Genomic DNA, 17922 nt, shown 5'->3' with positions numbered 1-17922 from the left:
ACAAGTATTACAATAAAACACCATAACTTCAATATTTTATTGATCTCATAGCCAAATGGACAACAATTGTTCAAAATTCTTTCTTCACTACTCAATCTTGCTACAACAATAACTTTCTAACTTTCTTCTCTTTAAGCTCTCTCTCTTCTCTAACTTTTCTCTCTCCTCAAAATGAAATGAGTGAGGGTATATATAGCATCCTCAAATACAATGAATGGCCCGGATCAAAAGAAGATCGACGGCTGAGATTTTGACACCTAAACCCTAATTAGGGTTTGTTACAAAAAAGTCCCCATTTAGATAAACATCACTAATCCATAGCCAATAAAGAATTGGCACAAATATCGAGGAGACATGGACCAATAGGAATTAAGCTGCCACATCATCCTATAACAACTTTTCATCTAGAATTTTGTTCCCTTTCCTATGCTCTTTCTTAGCATATTCAATGAATTTGGACACAATTCCCTCAATCTCAGCAATGGGAATCTCAGGAAGATTCTTCATTTGTTCTTCCAAGTGAAGGACTTGATCAAAAGCAGTGAGGAGTTTACTCCCATCCAGGTTCAAGTTCTTTGGTCTTCTCAATCAGGAACATAGTAGTGTACATCTGATCTCGTTGCTTATCTGTGATGATGTTCTCCTCTTTGCAAAAGATGACCTTGACTCTCTCCTCCAACTCTTGGATGCCCACATCTGTCTCAATCTCGATCTGCCTGTCAAGAATGGTACACAACACCTCAAACACCTTATCTTGAATTGGATGAATGATACCTTCAACTCGACTGCATCTGGTGTTGATGTCTTCAAAAAGGACCTCTTTCATCTGGAGCAGAGCTAACCACTGTAGGAGGTTATGGGTTCCTCCATCCATTATCTTTTCTTGTGCCAGAATCCGTCTTGGTGTTTGTCTTATCACTTGTAAGACAGGAATGATAACATCTCTAGTGTGAGTGAATGCAGCTACAGTTATCATTAGATTATGGATAATCTCAAGGACCTGGATAGCTCGATGAACTGTCTTCATCATTCTTGTTGCAAATTCAACGGCTCCTGTGTGGGATTTATCAATCCAAGAACTCATAAGTTGAACCAAGCTCTTCACCCTTTCTGCCTCACCTACTGATTCAAGAGGGAGTGCTTGTAAAGGAGATACTGCTGGATCCTGACGTCTCAAGGGCTGATTAAGGTGACTAAAATAGTTCCTCCAAGCACTGACCTCCCTTTCAAGCTTCTTATTCTTTTCCATTTCTTCTTTGAGTTTGTCTTTAAGTGCTTCAAATGAATCAGTTGCTTCTTCCATCGCTTGTTCAGAGGTAAGTGAACTAAGCTCAAATGTTTCTAAGTCATACTCTTCTGCAAGAATCTCATCCTCATATTTGTCTACCACTGGTGTAGCTACCTGCACTTTTCTGGATCCTGTCTCATCTCTAATCACCTTAGACATCTTTGTGGCCTTCTTCTTCTCCATTACCTCATGAGAATTTCCTATAAGGCTGTCCAAGTCAAACACATCTTCTTCCTCTTCAACCACAACTACCCTTGTCAGTCTCTCTTTCAGCCAATCAGGAATGGCAGATCTTGTTTCCCTCACTTGTATTTCTTTAGGTAGTGGCCTATCTTCCCGGAAAGGAGATGTTGCTTCATCATCATTCTTTTCTTCGTGTTGCTCATTAGCATCAACTTGGGGAGATTGACTTGATGAATGCTGAGGTGTCTGTCCTTTCTCTTGTTTATCATTCTGTACCATGGATTCCATAGACTCATCAACTTCATATACTATTTGCCTCTGATCTTCCCCTTGACTCGCCTCCTTTTCATGCCTAGAAGATGTGCTTGGTGGGTGATCAGGGTTTGTTTTCTGCTTCTTCTTGGAAGGTTCTTTCTTCTCAAGTCCATCTTTCCTTTTTGAGCCTTTGGAATGAGAAGTATTCTCACTCACACTTGCTTCTCCTTCTTCTGGTCTTGCCTCCAAAGTAAATGTCATTGATACATTCTGCTCCTTCAACTTTTGATGCTGTACATCCATCCATCTGCGAGTGCAGGATAAAACGGGAGCCATCAAAGCCCTCAAGTCTAAAACCTCGGGTTCATTCCAATCTATCTTCACTTCTTTGTCCTCTTTCTCATAGGATGACTGGAGGTATCTACCATTATCCTGGGCTTGATCGGCTACCCTATAAACTTTGCATTTCCTGATGAGATCTAAGGGTAGCCTGGAATGCATCTTTCTTTTAACCTCTAAATCACCTGGGAGATTCATCCAAAAGTCCTCCACTTGAAACTCATGCTTGTACTTCCTACCGACTGTCTCCTCCATATAACCATGAGGGTCAAAATTCTCTTGCGAGGCAAAGGATGTGAATGAGTATAAAGATAATTCCTTCTCTGCATCTTCCACGGCTTGAGTATTAGGACACACCTCAACTGAGTTCCCTAGTATGATGGGCACGGGAATCCCATTTCCATGCTTGTGTCTGGATGCCTTCGCATAAGCTGCCAACTGTCTAGTCACCTCAAGTAGTACTATCTTGTCTGTTGGATATCTTGGCAACATGTAAGGTGGTGAAGGACACCTATGAACTCTGATGTATGTGAACTTTTGAAACTGGATGAACCATGTGCCATACTTCTTCACAAGCTCTTGTGCATCCAGAGACAGTCGATTGTGAATTCCTCCTTGCAATATCCTAGTAATGTTCATCGTGAAGGTGTCATTGACTAACTTGTAGTCACTTCTAGGCAGATGATGCAGATGAACATAAGAATCACAAACTCTTATCTCTCTAGGTCCTCTTCCAATCACTCCTTTGTGAGGTAACCCTGCATATTCGAAACTCCTGATCAAGGCATATATAACATATGAGCTCATGTGGAATGATTTGGTGGGTCTTAGCCTTCTCAACTGCACATCCAGACAATTGCTAATGATTCTGGCCCAATGAAGCATTCCTTTTCCTTGGACTATCACTTGTATGAAGAAGAACATCCACTTTTCGAAGAAGGCGGCTTGAGAAGCACCTGTAACTCGATTGAGCAAAGTTATCAAGTCTCTGTATTCCTCCTGGAAGTCAATCCTATATGGTGTATTGGGAATCTTGTTTAGGCGAGGCCAACTTTTGAGCAACCAATTCTTATTGATGAAGTTCAAACAAGACTTAGGATCATCTTCATAGATCGACCTTGCTCCTTCTAAGCTTTTGTAGATCATGTCTTTATGGTTCGGAAGATGAAGAGCTTCGCTTATAGCTTCCTCTGAAAGGTAGGCTAAGATGTTCCCGTCTTTAGTTACGATCGTCCTTGATTGTGAGTCATAGTAGCGGGCACACTCGATCATCAACTCATGACACTTGACTATGGGAGGGAAACCTGCCGCCTTGATGATGCCACTCTCGATTATCCTCCTTGCAATAGGTGATGGCTTGCCAATGTAGGGGACCTCTCGAAACTTCTTCACATTGAAGTTTCCTAAGTTGGTGTCTCCGATATTACTCCACTTGGACATGATCCTGGTCTCCAATTTGTCGCTTCTCTGATCTTCCTTGATGAGAGCCTGCCGGCTAGTAGATCCTCCGGCTTTAGGGGTCGTCATTTGATGCCTACACAAAAATTTAAAATTAGTCTTTAAGCATCATACCTTAAAGTATAGAACTTAAGACCTTTCAAGGGAATAGTTCAAAACATTAATTTGAAAATGACATGATAACTCAAGAATTATGAATTTTCAAATTATGAATGAAAATCAGATTGCACAAGACTTAGATTTTCAAAGGATTGCTATGAAATCAAAATAAGTCTTGAATAGAAACTTCAAAAGGATTCTTCATACCTTCTCCTTGAATGCTTAACTATGAACCTTGGAAAATGGAAGAAAGAAGATCAGATTTTGCTGGACAAAAAATTGAATTTCTGGCCTTCTTTGGATGAACTACACCTCAATTAGCCTTCAAAAGAACGTCGCCTTCACTAGCCTCCAAAGGCTTAGCAAATTCTGGAATTTAGCTTCCAATTTAGTAAGAAATTCGCCTCCAATCTGCTAGATTTCGCTCCTCTAATGTGCTCCTCAAATTCGCATAAGAAGGAATGAATGAATGATTTGAATTTTGAAACAATACTCCTTCCTTATATAGGGCGCTCACCCTAATTCTTGTTGAGGCCGACTTGACAAAAAGGAAATAAAATGAAATAAAACCCCCTTTTTGAAGGATGGCCGACTTGGCAAATAAAGGCAAAATAACAAATATTGAGCGCTCAACTTAATTTTTTCATTTTTTGAATTAATTTCAAAGCTTTAAGGGTGGATTTTTACATTTATTTTAAGGCTTGAAAATTAATCAATTCAATTACAAAGGCCTCAAATTATGCAAACTTAATTTAACCTCCCCAAATGTCTTAATTTTAGCAAATTTGGTGAAAATTTGGGAATATGGAGGTTTGATTGAGGCTTAATGGAGCTTCCTTTCTCCTTAGGCTTTGAAATATTCAATAGTGATGAAGGTCTAGGTTCACTTCAAGACCTGTTTGAACCCATCCAGGCTTGTTCACTTGATCAAATTGAAATTTTCTCAACCTACATTTTTGCAAATTTCCATGACTTTGTCTTCACAATTTTGCAATTTGTCTTAGACTTAATCAATCAAGGTTGAATGATAGGTTTTTTGATGATTTCACCCTGGACCCTCTGGAAGGGTCAGGAGCGATTTTTCAATTTAAGACTTGAATACCTCATTCCCTTCACTCCAAAATCTCCCGGAAGGCAAGCTTATGTTTGTTTTGGCCTAATCAAGGTCTTGCATTTCAATTTTTTATCATTTCTCATGAGTAATTAGGTGAAAATGTAAATTTCGCCTTGGACCCTCTGGAAGGGTCAAGAGCGATTTTTACATTTTAGGCCAAAATTCAGTTTAGTTTGATCATTAAACTCCTCCAAGGCAATCTCCAGAGTTCACTTATCTCCATCACTGGTTTAGCTCATCAATGTTTTGAAGGAAATGCCACCTTTTGGGAATTTCGCTCTGGACCCTTTGGAAGGGTCAGGAGCGAAATTCTCTCCTGAGCTCAAAATTCTCATTTTTGTAAGTCCAAAACCTCACCAAGGCATTCCAAATGGCATCTTTTACTGTAGTTCAGGCTTAGTTTCACTTGAATTTTGGAGGAAAAGGTGTCTTTAGTGTTTTTCGCCCTGGACCCTCTGGAAGGGTCAGGAGCGATTTTTCTTGCTTAGGCTTACTCCTCCATCATTTTAACTCCAATCCACCTCACAAGGTTAGGCAATGATTCTCTTCATTCACTTCACACATTCTTGGTTTGTTATTGCAAGGCAAAATAGGTGTTTGAAGGATTTTCGCCCTGGACCCTTTGGAAGGGTCAGGAGCGATTTTCCTTCTTTGACCTAGAGTCATCAAATTTTGAAACAAACACCTACTCACAAGTGGTCTCAAAGGCCTTTTCTAGCTTGGTTTAGCCTTGTCTTAGCACAAACTTGAAAGGAATGCACTGGTTTTGGATTTTTCGCTTTGGACCCTTTGGAAGGGTCAGGAGCAATTTTTAGGTTTTAGGGCAATTCCTTCATCCATTCATCTTCGAATCATTTCCAAGGCATGGAACATCACGCCTCACTCCCATCCAAGTCATGAATAGCAAAATCTTGTCTTAAATTTGCAAGAAAAAGAGAGAATTTGGAAATTTCGCTCTGGACCCTTTGGAAGGGTCAAGAGCGAATTTCCCTCTTGGATTCAAAATTTTCATCCTTAGCAATCCAATTCCACTTCAAGGCAATTCAAAAGTCTTCTCAAACCCATGTCTAAGCTTGGTCTAGTCCAATCTTTGGAAGAAAAGATAGGTTTTAGGATTTTCGCTTTGGACCCTCTGGAAGGGTCAGGAGCGAAAATCATGTTCTAGGCTTGATTGCTTCTTCTTGACAATTTCAATTAGCTTCAAAATGCAAAACACTCTTCCTCACACCCATTCAAGCCATAAAAACTAAAAAGTTGCTTTGACCTTGCAAGGAAATAGGTGCTTTTAGGAATTTCGCTCTGGACCCTTTGGAAGGGTCAGGAGCGAAATTCACCATTTGGCTCAATTCCTTCACTTTTTGATAATTTCTTGCAACCTCATTTCACTCCTAGGGGTAATTCTTTCCATGCTTGACCTTATCCCATACTTGGCTTAGCAAAATTTGATAGCAAAAGGTGATTTTGAGGAAATTCGCTCTGGACCCTCTGGAAGGGTCAGGAGCGATTTTTGCAATCTTGACCAAAAATCTTCATTTTTTCACCTTAAAACTTCTTTGCTTAGTGGGATTTCATCTTTTATTGCCCTAGGAACAAGGTTTTCATGTCCAAGAAAGGTTGAAAATGGGTTTACAAGGAATTTCGCTCTGGACCCTTTGGAAGGGTCAGGAGCGAAATTGCCTTTCTTGGCTAAAACCTCCATCCCTCAATGCTATCAAACACTTCTCAAAGCAAGATCATGTCCATTCCTCTTTTCAACATGCAAAGGGTCAGGAGCGAAATTGCCTTTCTTGGCTAAAACCTCCATCCCTCAATGCTATCAAACACTTCTCAAAGCAAGATCATGTCCATTCCTCTTTTCAACATGCTTTGGGCATCACAATTTGGTCAAGTAGGGAAGGAAATGAGGTCTAGGAGGATTTTCGCTCTGGACCCTTTGAAAGGGTCAGGAGTGAAAATCATGATTTGGGCTTGATTCTTCCTTTTTCCAACTCAAAATCACCTCAAGAGGTAACTAAACAACATCCTTCACCCAATGGATAAGGTTAAAAGAATAGGCTTGCAAGGAATTTCGCTTTGGACCCTTTGGAAGGGTCAGGAGCGAAATTCACCTTCTTGGCTAAAATCCTTCATTTTCATCACTTCTAAACATGCCCAAGGGTTCCAACATGCTCATTCTTCCTTTCATCATGCCTTTGACACTTCAATTCAACCAAACCAAGCAAGAAATGCCTCCTATAGAGATTTTCGCTCTGGACCCTTTGGAAGGGTCAAGAGCGAATTCCTCAATTTAGGCTCAATTCAATCATCATTTCAAGTTGATTTCACCTCTCAAGAAAAAGACACTACTCCTCTTTCATCTATGCCAAGATTGACTAGATTTTTGCAAGAAAAATAGAAGGATTTGAAAATTTTCGCCCTGGACCCTCTGGAAGGGTCAGGAGCGAAATTACCCTTCTTGGCCAAAATTCTTCATTTCTCAACGCTTCCAAATCTTCAAAGGTATCAAATGGTGTCCAATCTTCATTCCAAGAGACCCTGCACATCACAATTTAACCAAAGTTAGTGAAAAATAAGCTCTAATAAGATTTTCGCCCTGGACCCTCTGGAAGCGTCAGGGGCGAAATCTCCATTCTAGGCCAAATTGCTCATTTTTCATGTTTCAAACTACTTCACAAGGCAAAGTTAGGTCCTTTTCCAAGCTAGGAACAAGTTTGCAATTCCATCTAAGGCAAGAAAGAGTTTTTAGGATGAAATTCGCTCTGGACCCTCTCGAAGGGTCAGGAGCGAAAATCCTCTCTCAGGCATCATCTTGTTCTTCAAAAATCCATTAATTCCATCTCCGGGCAAAACATATCAATTCACCTCCAAACATGCCTTAGAAAGTATCACTTAGTCAAAAATGAGGAGAAAAAGAGCTTTACAATGATTTTCGCCCTGGACCCTCTGGAAGGGTCAGGGCGAAATTTCCCTTTCAAGCCAAGTCTTACCTTAATTTGCTTCATCCTCCATCAAACTTGATCAAACCTACTCCTTTTTTTCACTGACTCTGCTCAACTGACTCAGACAGGGAAACAAGCAGGACTCTGACAAGAAAAACTCTCTTTCTATCTAGACCTGACCTGCGACCTATTCTCCCTGTTCCTAACCGATCTTGACTCTCCTGAAAGGCATGCTTCATTCTGGCAATCTTGAGGCTTCAGGTAGACGACTAACAACCTCCCTAAACAAGACTAGACTTAGCTTGAAAGAAACCCTACAACGAGCTTCCAAGGTTTAGCCCTAATCCAGCCAGCCCAGGCAGACCACTCACTCACTCAAAACCCTAAAAGCAGAGAGAAAAACAAGCAAAGAGAAAGCAAAAACTAAGGCAAAAAAGAGGGGGTCCCCATTCGAATGGGGCGATGTGTGAAATTGTCACAACAGAGAGGAGAAACAAGGAAAGGAATTATATAAATTTCCACGAGTGACCTATGATAGCACCTCGGTAGAAAAGAACTCTAGAAGCAGAAAATCTAAGACACATGGATGGCAAGTGTCACTAAGGAGAAAAAAGTATGAAACTATATATATTTTTATGTACTTATTATGGTAACTCACAAACACCACCAAGCTATGACTGAGTTAGGAAAATGAAGTTTAGAAACAAATTTACAGGACAAGACTAGAAATCAGATATTATCTCTAAATCACTCAAATGTTGACCTCAATGGGATTAAGCAAAGCTTTCACTTGATTGCTGTTTAGCATTGAAACTTTGATCATTTTTATCAATTCACAACAGCCAACTTACAAAAAGTCTTCACAAGTAAGATTTAATACTTGTGATGGAAGCGGTTGCTGTGGGAATTTTGAAAAATTTAACAAAATTAATTCTGACAATTGATAACTGTCCAATCTTTCATTGTTATTGAGGATTGTTTAATTGCTCAAACTTGATCCCTATTTTAATTACGATTTGGAATATTGGTAGTTTTTGTTGACTGTTGATGTTCTTATCCAAGCTAAATGTTGTTTGTCTGTTGCTGAAATTTGCTTCTCAGTCTTTTTTTTTGTGCTTTGGCAAAGGAAATAATTTTGTTGTGTGCTTGTGGGTTTTTGAGAGAGGATCAGTTTTCGCCTTAGGATAAATAATATAAGTGGGTTGCATTAGTGATGATTAGGTGTCCCTTTTAATGCATTTTTTTTAGTGAAACAAAGGCATAAAGAAAAAAAAGGGGAAATGACAGCATACCCTGGACCCAGGTAACATCTGTCAATGGTACCTGAAATGTCACCTAATAATTTTTGCTGCTTGCATATACTGGCACGCAATAACATTTTTTCTATGCAAAAACTACTTTCTTGACAGTACTTGGGGACAGTATGTCTTGGCTCTCTGCCTCAGAGTCTTAAATCCATCTTATGTTGCATCTTGGAGTAACTTGACATTGCAATTGTTTTCTCTATTGTTTACAGTCTCTGTTTTTAGTTCTGATTTTAATGCTAGATTTTCTCTTAGCTTTTCTGAAAATATGGGCTGTCCTGGTGCAATTTTCATATATATTGACGCTTTGATGTGCTAATAGATGTGACTGTTTGTTGTCATTGTCTGGTACTTAGCTGGCAGTTTGATCTATGTCAAGAAGAACTAATAGGTCAGTCAATCTGAGAAGACTCTGAAAGTTTTTCTGTTTTAATCTGTTATCCTTTTGGCTTTTGTGCAATCAGGTGTGTATTCAATGGAAATGGGAAGCTTTTGGAGGACATTGTTTATGCTGTACAGGAAGGAGCCTTAGTGAATGTAGACAGTGAATTTGATCTGGAGAATATCGTAGAGGCAGCAAGGATTGCTGGGAAGAAGGCCCAAGTACTGCTTCGCATTAATCCAGATGTGGACCCTCAGGTTAGCCATTATCTCTCTAAGCAAAGTATGTTATAGATTATGCATTGGAAGCTAAACTGGATACTTCTTGCATTGTAGGTTCATCCCTATGTTGCGACTGGAAACAAAAACTCAAAGTTTGGCATCAGGAATGAAAAACTACAATGGTTTTTGGATGCTTTGAAGGCACACTCAAACGAGCTGAATTTGGTTGGTGCACATTGCCATCTTGGATCAACAATAACAAAGGTAGTTGGCTGATAAACATGTTTCTGTACAATTTTTTTGTTCCTGGGTAATTGGGCCACACTCTCAATTCCAAAGTTAACAGAGATGTTTTTTAAATTATAAATCTAGATATTCTGGTTTTCTGTATCAAATAGATGAGATATATATCTGTGACAAACAAAATCAGCCTTTGCATATTTAAGATTACATTTCAATGTTTCATATTTGTCTCAATGTTGTGATTTGTTTTGACTTGTGATGCAGAACTAAAGATTTTCTTAGACATAATTTTTATGAATGTGTTTACATTCAGTTTGTTGTCTGGTTGTATATCTGTTGAACATTAGTGAGATTTTGAAGGCGCAAAAGTGTAGAAAAGAGATGAAGCAAAGGGATGGAAGATTTTTATTTATTCCGTTGAAATTTATGTGTGTCAATTTAAATGAGCAATGAGTGAATGGGAATTAGGTTCAAGCAGCTTTGTTGCTCGTCTTTCATGTCTATGTTATGGGGAGCCATAAAGGCTTGAGAAGTTCAGGTTGTAGCCACAGTTTTTGAGCAATCACTATTCAAGATTTGTTGATGCTTGATTTCAAATCTCATGGAATGTTCTACTTTTTATTGCCTTTCAATCTTGGCCAATTTTTTTTTGGTTGGTAATTGCTTTTGAGTGGAGCTATGAACCAGTGGGGTCACATTGGGGGACCCCATAAAAGAAATGCGGTGCCAAATATTGTTTTAACACACATTTAATAGAGAAGAATGCTTTCAGAATCAAATTAGGATGATGCTTTAGGACTGAATTTAACTGTGAGTATGAATATTTAGTATTGTAAGTGCCAAGAATAAGAGAACACTCGAATTGAAAGCATTACAATAGTTTTCTAAATTAGAAGCTTTTGTACAATTGCCTCTTGTATTTTGAAAAATTAGGAGATGTCAATATTTTCTGGTGGTAATTGTCTCAAAATTATTAAACAATCTGTTCTAGTTCTAGTTAGAGTAAATAAGTTGAAACCTTAATGTTTACTAAGAACGACATCGTTGACTTCTGCAACAGTACTTTCTGTAAATCAAATAGACCAATCAAGTATCGTCACTCCAATTTTCATGGGTTATCTCATTTGTATGTAGTCCAAGTCTAAAGCAATGGCTTGTTACATGATGCTCTGGCTATGTTGGGATGATATTTTTCAGTGCTTTGAAAACCTTATATATACAAAGAAATTCTCTTCTTTGTATTTTATGTCTCAATGTCAATTATTTAGTTGCATAAAGCTCTTTGTTTATATACTTTTCCAATCTAATTGTTTGGTAAGGAAGCTCGCATTATTCTGTCCTCAAGATTAATTTGGTTTTCCAGGTGGACATATTTAGGGATGCTGCAATTCTAATGATTCAATTTATTGATGAAATACGAAGTCAAGGTTTTGAGATTAAGTACCTAAATATTGGAGGAGGTTTGGGTATTGATTATTATCATACTGGTGCAGTGCTTCCTACCCCTATGGATCTTATTGATACTGTAAGCTTCTTAAGGTTCCCATTATTGGCTCTAAGTTGCCCTTCATTTGAATTGTCCAAACTTCTAAATCGTCTTGGCTGTGTGAGTTTTAATTCATAGCTATATCACAGTTATGTGGAGACTCTATGTGTAAATATTTTCAAAGAAAACTTTTCATGCTACTTGCTCTTTGTATAGGTAAGAGAGTTAGTGGTATCTGGAAATCTTACTCTCATCATTGAGCCTGGAAGATCTCTTGTTGCAAACTCCTGTGCTCTTGTCAATCGAGTAATTGGAGTCAAAACAAATGGTAACAAAAATTTCATTGTGGTTGATGGTAGCATGGCAGAGCTTATTCGTCCCAGCCTTTATGGAGCTTACCAAGTTAGTACATGAGTCGTGGACTAGCTTACCGGTGAACAAAGTTTGGATTTTTGATTTTAACATAGTTAAAGTGAAATGGGTATCTCCAGTTTAGGTAGTTTGACTAATGTAAAAGGTGTAAATATTAAATGCATCATTATCTTTTGGAAGCACTTTCACCCACATGTTTTGTAATTGAAGCAGTGTGGTTTTGAGGATGGTTTATATCTTTAACTGGTATGCTTCTCTGTGACAGCATATCGAGCTAATTTCTCCACCTTCACAAAATGCCGAAATTTCAACTTTTGATATTGTTGGACCTGTTTGCGAATCTGCAGACTTTTTAGGCAAGGACAGAGAACTGCCAACACCATCCAAGGTTGGTAATGAAAGACAATAACGTTCATAAACATACACAGGAATTGAGGTGTTTATCTAATAATTATCTGAATAATTAATAATTAAGGCATATATGGTCACTTTCGCTTGATTGTTCAAGAGTGAAGTGTCCCTTCACATGGCAGTATTGCATGATAAAAACTATTTACTTGACTTAGAGGTAGTCTTCATAGGTTATATTTGTGGTGTTGGAGCAATAATTAAATGATGTTTTTTCAAAAGAACAACATCATGTTGCATTTTACCTGCAATTTCAGGGAGCAGGACTGGTGGTCCATGATGCAGGTGCTTATTGCATGAGCATGGCATCGACTTACAACTTAAAAATGCGTCCAGCTGAATATTGGGTAAATTAATTTATTGATAGATATATTGGGCATGAGATTTGATTGAACAGTATCAAATATTTGTTGTTAGAGATTTTTATGCTTTTGCAGGTTGAAGATGATGGATCAGTAAAAAAGATACGAAATGCTGAAACAATTGATGATCATCTGCGTTACTTTGAAGGGCTATGAATACAAAACTTCTTCAATGTTCTTTTTGTTCCAAAGAATCTGTAGTCTTAATGAAGCAGATCAGGAAATTTGTACTCTTCATTAAGTGGATCAGGTCATGGTTTTCATTGATTTTCTAAATCCTTTCCTTTTTTTATTGAAGGATTTAAATATAATGTTGGGTGCTGGTTCATTGGTGGGTCTCATAGTTCTTTCCTTCTAACTAAGGACCTTACGAATGTAAATGGGAAATTGTTCTCCAAGTTCATCTGGCATGTTGTATTTTCAGAAATCTGCAACAATTTTCCACGGCTAAGATTTAGCACATTTTACCTAAGTTGCCAGTCCCGGTTCGGATTCAGATTCTAGTTTGAGATTCGGGTTCGCAAATTCGTTCAATTTTTTTTTGGGTGGGTTCGGGTTCGCTTTGGGTTCGTCCATACAAAAACATATAAAAATAAAAAATAAAAAATATATACATATATGCAGCAGCAAATAAATTCATAATACACCACTGTCAAGTGTCAACTATGCTGATAGACTAATAGTAAAGTAACATAGTAAAATACACCACCATATATATTAATGTTTTAGTCCAAATGGCAAATAACATAGCAAAATGCCAAAATACACCACCATATCGATGTTTAAGTTCAAAAATAATAATGTCAACATTAACAATCAGCCATCACTGATCAAATATCATCAAAAGTCATCAAATATATCATCATCTTCCTCCTGTGGCAAATTGGAAGCACAAACAGTGCCACTGGCAGAGCAGCCTCATGATCACTAGCAATCTCAGCATATTTTAGGGTTGGAGGGTCGAGTTGACCAAAATAGGCAAAAAGAAAACTTCAAAAAAATTTAAAAAATGTGTCAAATCACCCAAATTCGGCCCGGGTTCTGCCGCTGGAATAAAAATTCGCTTGAAATTCGGCAAAATTCTCCCCGGATCCTTCTCAGCGAACCCACAGGGCAAAATATGAACCCTGGAAGAAATTTCAGAGAATTTTGTGCAAACCAGAATTTGGAGAGAATCGAACTGGGACCCAGGGATTTTGTAGAAGAATCTGGTAACTTAGCATTTTACATTTGCAATATAGAATTTTTTAGATGGAATCTTTTTCACAAATCTGTTTCTGTTCATTATTAGCTTTGAGGTCTTTTTTCCCTGAACGGTTCTGTAGCTGATGAGCAAAGTGTGGTCTGACCAAACTCACTACATAATTTATTGAGTAATCATCATTCATACTTGAGCTGCTTCAAAGTTGATAAGGTTCGGTTAGGTCTTTTTCTGTTTTTAATAAGAAATCATTTTAGTCTCACAATATTTTTCTTTCTACTCCTTTGTCATGAAGTTATGGGATTTTTTTTCTACTCTATTTATTTTTAGTGCATGATTAATATTTCTTACATCATTCGATGATATATGCTTCATTCTTTTATGAAATAACCTAGCTTATTGAATTTAATTTCCCGTTGTGTATGGAAACATGGTTTAGTGATTTTTTCTATTATATAAAATTGTTATTCTTGACCAATAGGCTTTTGTTTGCTACTAACCAGATTGCAGCGATATAGATGATAACAAAAGTAAGATTGAACACAATGAATATCTCATAACAGAACTTATTATATAGGTGGTGTCTTATACAATTGTTCAGTAAAGGGAGGACGCAAAATTTAGTGTGCCTTCCCTGGCTTATTTTCTGTTTCCGATCTCTCACTTCTCCATCTTTTTAAGGAGCCAAGTGCTGCAACCTACCTAAAATTTTCCTTATCTGATGATGGATCAGAGTGTGATTTGAAATCATGATGCTAAAAAAATTGCTATAAGTTATATCCAGAAGCAATCTCAAATACTATCACGGGCTGTGGAAAAATGATGACCCTTACAAGATTTATAGTCATGGATTATGACAATTGCTAACCACTGAACCTCAACTCATCACACCACTACTTAATTCAGACAAGTATTAACATGATGACATTGGCTTCCAAACCAAATATTATATGTTCCCCCGGTCTACAGTATCCCCTTTCTAAGAAAAGTTAGTCCAGTCAGACAACAATAATAACAAAAAGAAATAACTTCACAAGAAGAAGTTGGAGGTAGGGGAGAAGAGGAGATCCGGGGAGCTCGAATAGGCAGTGAAGCTGACAGGGCCACCTGTTTTTCCTGAAGCTGCTTCAGTCGACTGCTTTGATAAAAAAAATTTACTCTCTAGATCTTTGATCCATCGGCAGATCTGATTACAGGTGTAAATAGCTACTCTTTTCAAACAGTAGATAGCTGGAGTTATCCGGTATACCAATTTCCCCGGCAACCGTCCTATAGCATACTGTATGGTCTAGTTTGTGGTTCAGACAATCTGCACTTACTGGGGGAGAAGAGGACACCCCTGCCGCTCCAATGGGTGGTGAAAACTGATGGGGCCACCTGTTTTGATTGTAGCTGCTTCAATTAAAAAAAAATCTCCCTAGATCTTTAAGCCATCGGCAGATCTGGTTACAACTTACAAGTGTAAATGGCTAGTCTTTTTGGCCATTGGATCAAAAGCTGCAATTATCCAGCAGACAAATTTTCCACAGCAGACAACCCTTTAGTACTGTATGGTCTGGTTCATGGTTTGTACGATCTGCACTGAATGCAGGACAATCCAGTACAGTAGCAGGATGTATGGAAGCAACATCTTAAAAAATTTCAGAGCATATGGTAACAACAGCATCAAAAAATTCAGACATCATCAACGGCAGTGTCTTAATTCACCATATAGCTGTATTAATTGAGTGTACAGTGTCTTCGGGTGATTGTACAGAGAGAATTGAGCAATTAGATGCAGCAGCATCAACATCATAGATGAAAAAAAGTTTCTAGGTGGGCCCAATATTGGGTTGCCTGAAGGTGGGTTGACCGTGATGGGAGTTCCAATGAAGGGTTAACTGTTGTTGGGAGGCCTGACAAAGGGTTGATCCTTTTATTTAGTATCCTTAAGGCTACTAATTTGATGCATAGACCCCTCATCTAGCTTGGCATCACCCTCTTTGTTCTCTATAAATTTTGAAGGATAAGCAGGATATACATGAACGATGATCCCTCCAGGCTTGGTATTGCAAATCTTAGAGGATTCATCTCACCTTTTTCTATTTCCTTGATCACTACAAATTTACAACTAGGCTAGATACTAAATAATCGTCCATTTGCCAATAGAAAAGATCTTTGAGGGAGTTAGTTTCACCCATAGCAGCAAAAATCGTTGGGGGAAAAATCGGCAAATAAATAAACGTAACATATTTTTTAAAAATGTGGGATTTAAAAAAAAAGATAAACGCAAAAAGATAAACAAAATAAGAGAAAAAATGTTTTTGTAATTTGAAGGCATTTCAGTGGCTAGAGATATTGAGAGCAAATAAAAATGAGAAGTTAGCCAACGAATTGTGTAATAGACCCTCATTTATGCTCATATTGTTGATCACATTTCATTGCACAATACATACTGCATAGTGGATAAATGATTACTACATGCAAGTAGCTTCTAAGCTGAGAGGCTTCCTACAGTGACAGCAAAAAGTACTTGTAAATATTTAGAATTTTGAGAAAATTTGACGTGCAGCTGGCTGTTTTAATCCATTGGCGATTAAAATGTGATCTGGACTATAACCAACGCTACAAGAATGCAAAAGGCCAACGGTGAAGGATAAAATAAAAAAACGGTAAGAATAATACAGTTTACCCTGAAAGAGCTCCGGGAGGGTACTGACAATTTCAGCACACGGTGCAGGATCAAGGGCTCTGTTTTCAGCGGTTTCGTGCATGGAAAGAAAGTGGCAATAAATTAGATGAAAGGAGAAGTCTCAAAGGAGAGAAATCTCAAAGGAGATTAACTTGCTTCACAAACTCCACGCCAATCTGGTTGCAGACAATTTAATCAATTTATTTAAGTGTTATTAGGGACTATGCAGGTGTACCTGAGAGAGTAATCATTCCTCCTGCAACAGTTTTTTTGAAGCAAAAACTTGTGTCAACTGGTTTACATCAAATGAGGGAGGAGGAAGATTTTCTGCGACCTCTGATTCAGAGATATTCTTCCGTCTCTTTTTCCACTTTCTACTGCCCAAACCTACCCAAGAGATATCACTGAAGTAAATTTTGTCATAGTTTTTAAGATAAGAACCATTGAATTAAATCTTGTCATTATTTTTAAAAATTCACTAAGGGCTATCTATTTAGGTTCTTGGTATTATTGCATGGTTCTGGGTATTGTTGTTCTGTTTAAGCTTCTACAATTAGCAAGCATCTTCACCATTTTACTATTGGGATTTAATACAGGAAAATTCCCAGCAGGTTTTGAGCTGTATCTAAACTTATTGTGTATGTTAGTTGAAGAGAGATCAGTTTCCTTCTACTGCTGTCTGTAAATTTCATTGGTTTATTTTAATAGGGTATCTCTTTGCTTTATTTATGTGATGTCTCTCTTAAAGCTAACAAAGGAGCAACAAGAATCATTAATCTGCAAACAGACGTGTGCAGCATTTCTTGTTGAAAGCACAGCTAGAATTCTGTACGTCTGTTATCTCAGTCTCTTTGTTTCAATCTCATTTGCCCACCAATACTAGCTATACAACATGTTTTTGCACTAATCCCTTTAATCCATGCCGAAACCTCCCCTTTCACTTTTTATTTGATTTGTTAACTTTTTCAAAACTTCGTGCATTTAAATATAGATTAATGAGACAATATTTCTAAAATTTATATAAGAAATCGAAGAAGTATTATATTGTTTGTATTTGAATAATATAACTAATGCCAAAAGCACAATCTATAAATTACACAATTCTGTTCTATTAAGTTTCTACGTTAAGTTCATTTGCCTTGATGGGAATCCATACGATCTCTATAAAAATTGGACAGTTCATTGAAATTGCAGAGTTTTGAAAGAAATATAAAATCCTGATGCAGAAGACAAACAAGGATGTTTTGGCCAAGAACACTTTGGAGGAATATGTTTTTTCTAATTTTATAAAAAGTAGTTTTTAATATTGATTAATAAAATTTTAAATATATGAAGATAAATAATCACACTATTTTAAACATGTTGCAAAACTCTATTGGTATTAGGTTTCACCATCAGTGTTTTCAAATGTTATATTGTTTACTTAAATGAAATTGATTTGAAATTTTAAAATGGAAAAAAGAAAGTAATATTGTTTAATACTTGATTTGTAAAGATTGAGAATTTTTTCAGCTTTAAGTAAAAGATGTCAACTTTAAATTACATCACTAAGAAAAAAAATTGAATTAAATGACAATTAACAAACTATAATTTAAAA

General features: G+C 37.5%; 1 protein-coding gene across 1 annotated transcript in view; it reads left to right on the top strand.

Annotated features, from left to right (window-relative positions):
* The window catches only part of LOC131069535 (diaminopimelate decarboxylase 1, chloroplastic), a 36953-nt gene extending 24028 nt beyond the window's left edge, over nucleotides 1-12925 (top strand). Inside the window, exons 2-8 of the mRNA XM_058005022.2 lie at nucleotides 9444-9618; nucleotides 9697-9846; nucleotides 11189-11350; nucleotides 11528-11713; nucleotides 11949-12071; nucleotides 12349-12438; nucleotides 12529-12925. Of these exons, the coding sequence (XP_057861005.2) occupies nucleotides 9444-9618; nucleotides 9697-9846; nucleotides 11189-11350; nucleotides 11528-11713; nucleotides 11949-12071; nucleotides 12349-12438; nucleotides 12529-12609 (967 nt within the window). The 3' untranslated portion in view covers nucleotides 12610-12925. The remainder of the gene's footprint in view (nucleotides 1-9443; nucleotides 9619-9696; nucleotides 9847-11188; nucleotides 11351-11527; nucleotides 11714-11948; nucleotides 12072-12348; nucleotides 12439-12528) is intronic.
* The last annotated feature ends 4997 nt before the right edge of the window (nucleotides 12926-17922 follow it).

The sequence above is a fragment of the Cryptomeria japonica genome, chromosome 2 (genome assembly GCF_030272615.1).
Source record: "Cryptomeria japonica chromosome 2, Sugi_1.0, whole genome shotgun sequence".
Classification (NCBI taxonomy): domain Eukaryota; kingdom Viridiplantae; phylum Streptophyta; class Pinopsida; order Cupressales; family Cupressaceae; genus Cryptomeria; species Cryptomeria japonica.
The sequence above is the reverse complement of the archived record's forward strand: the minus strand, read 5'-3'. Positions and strand labels throughout refer to the sequence as shown.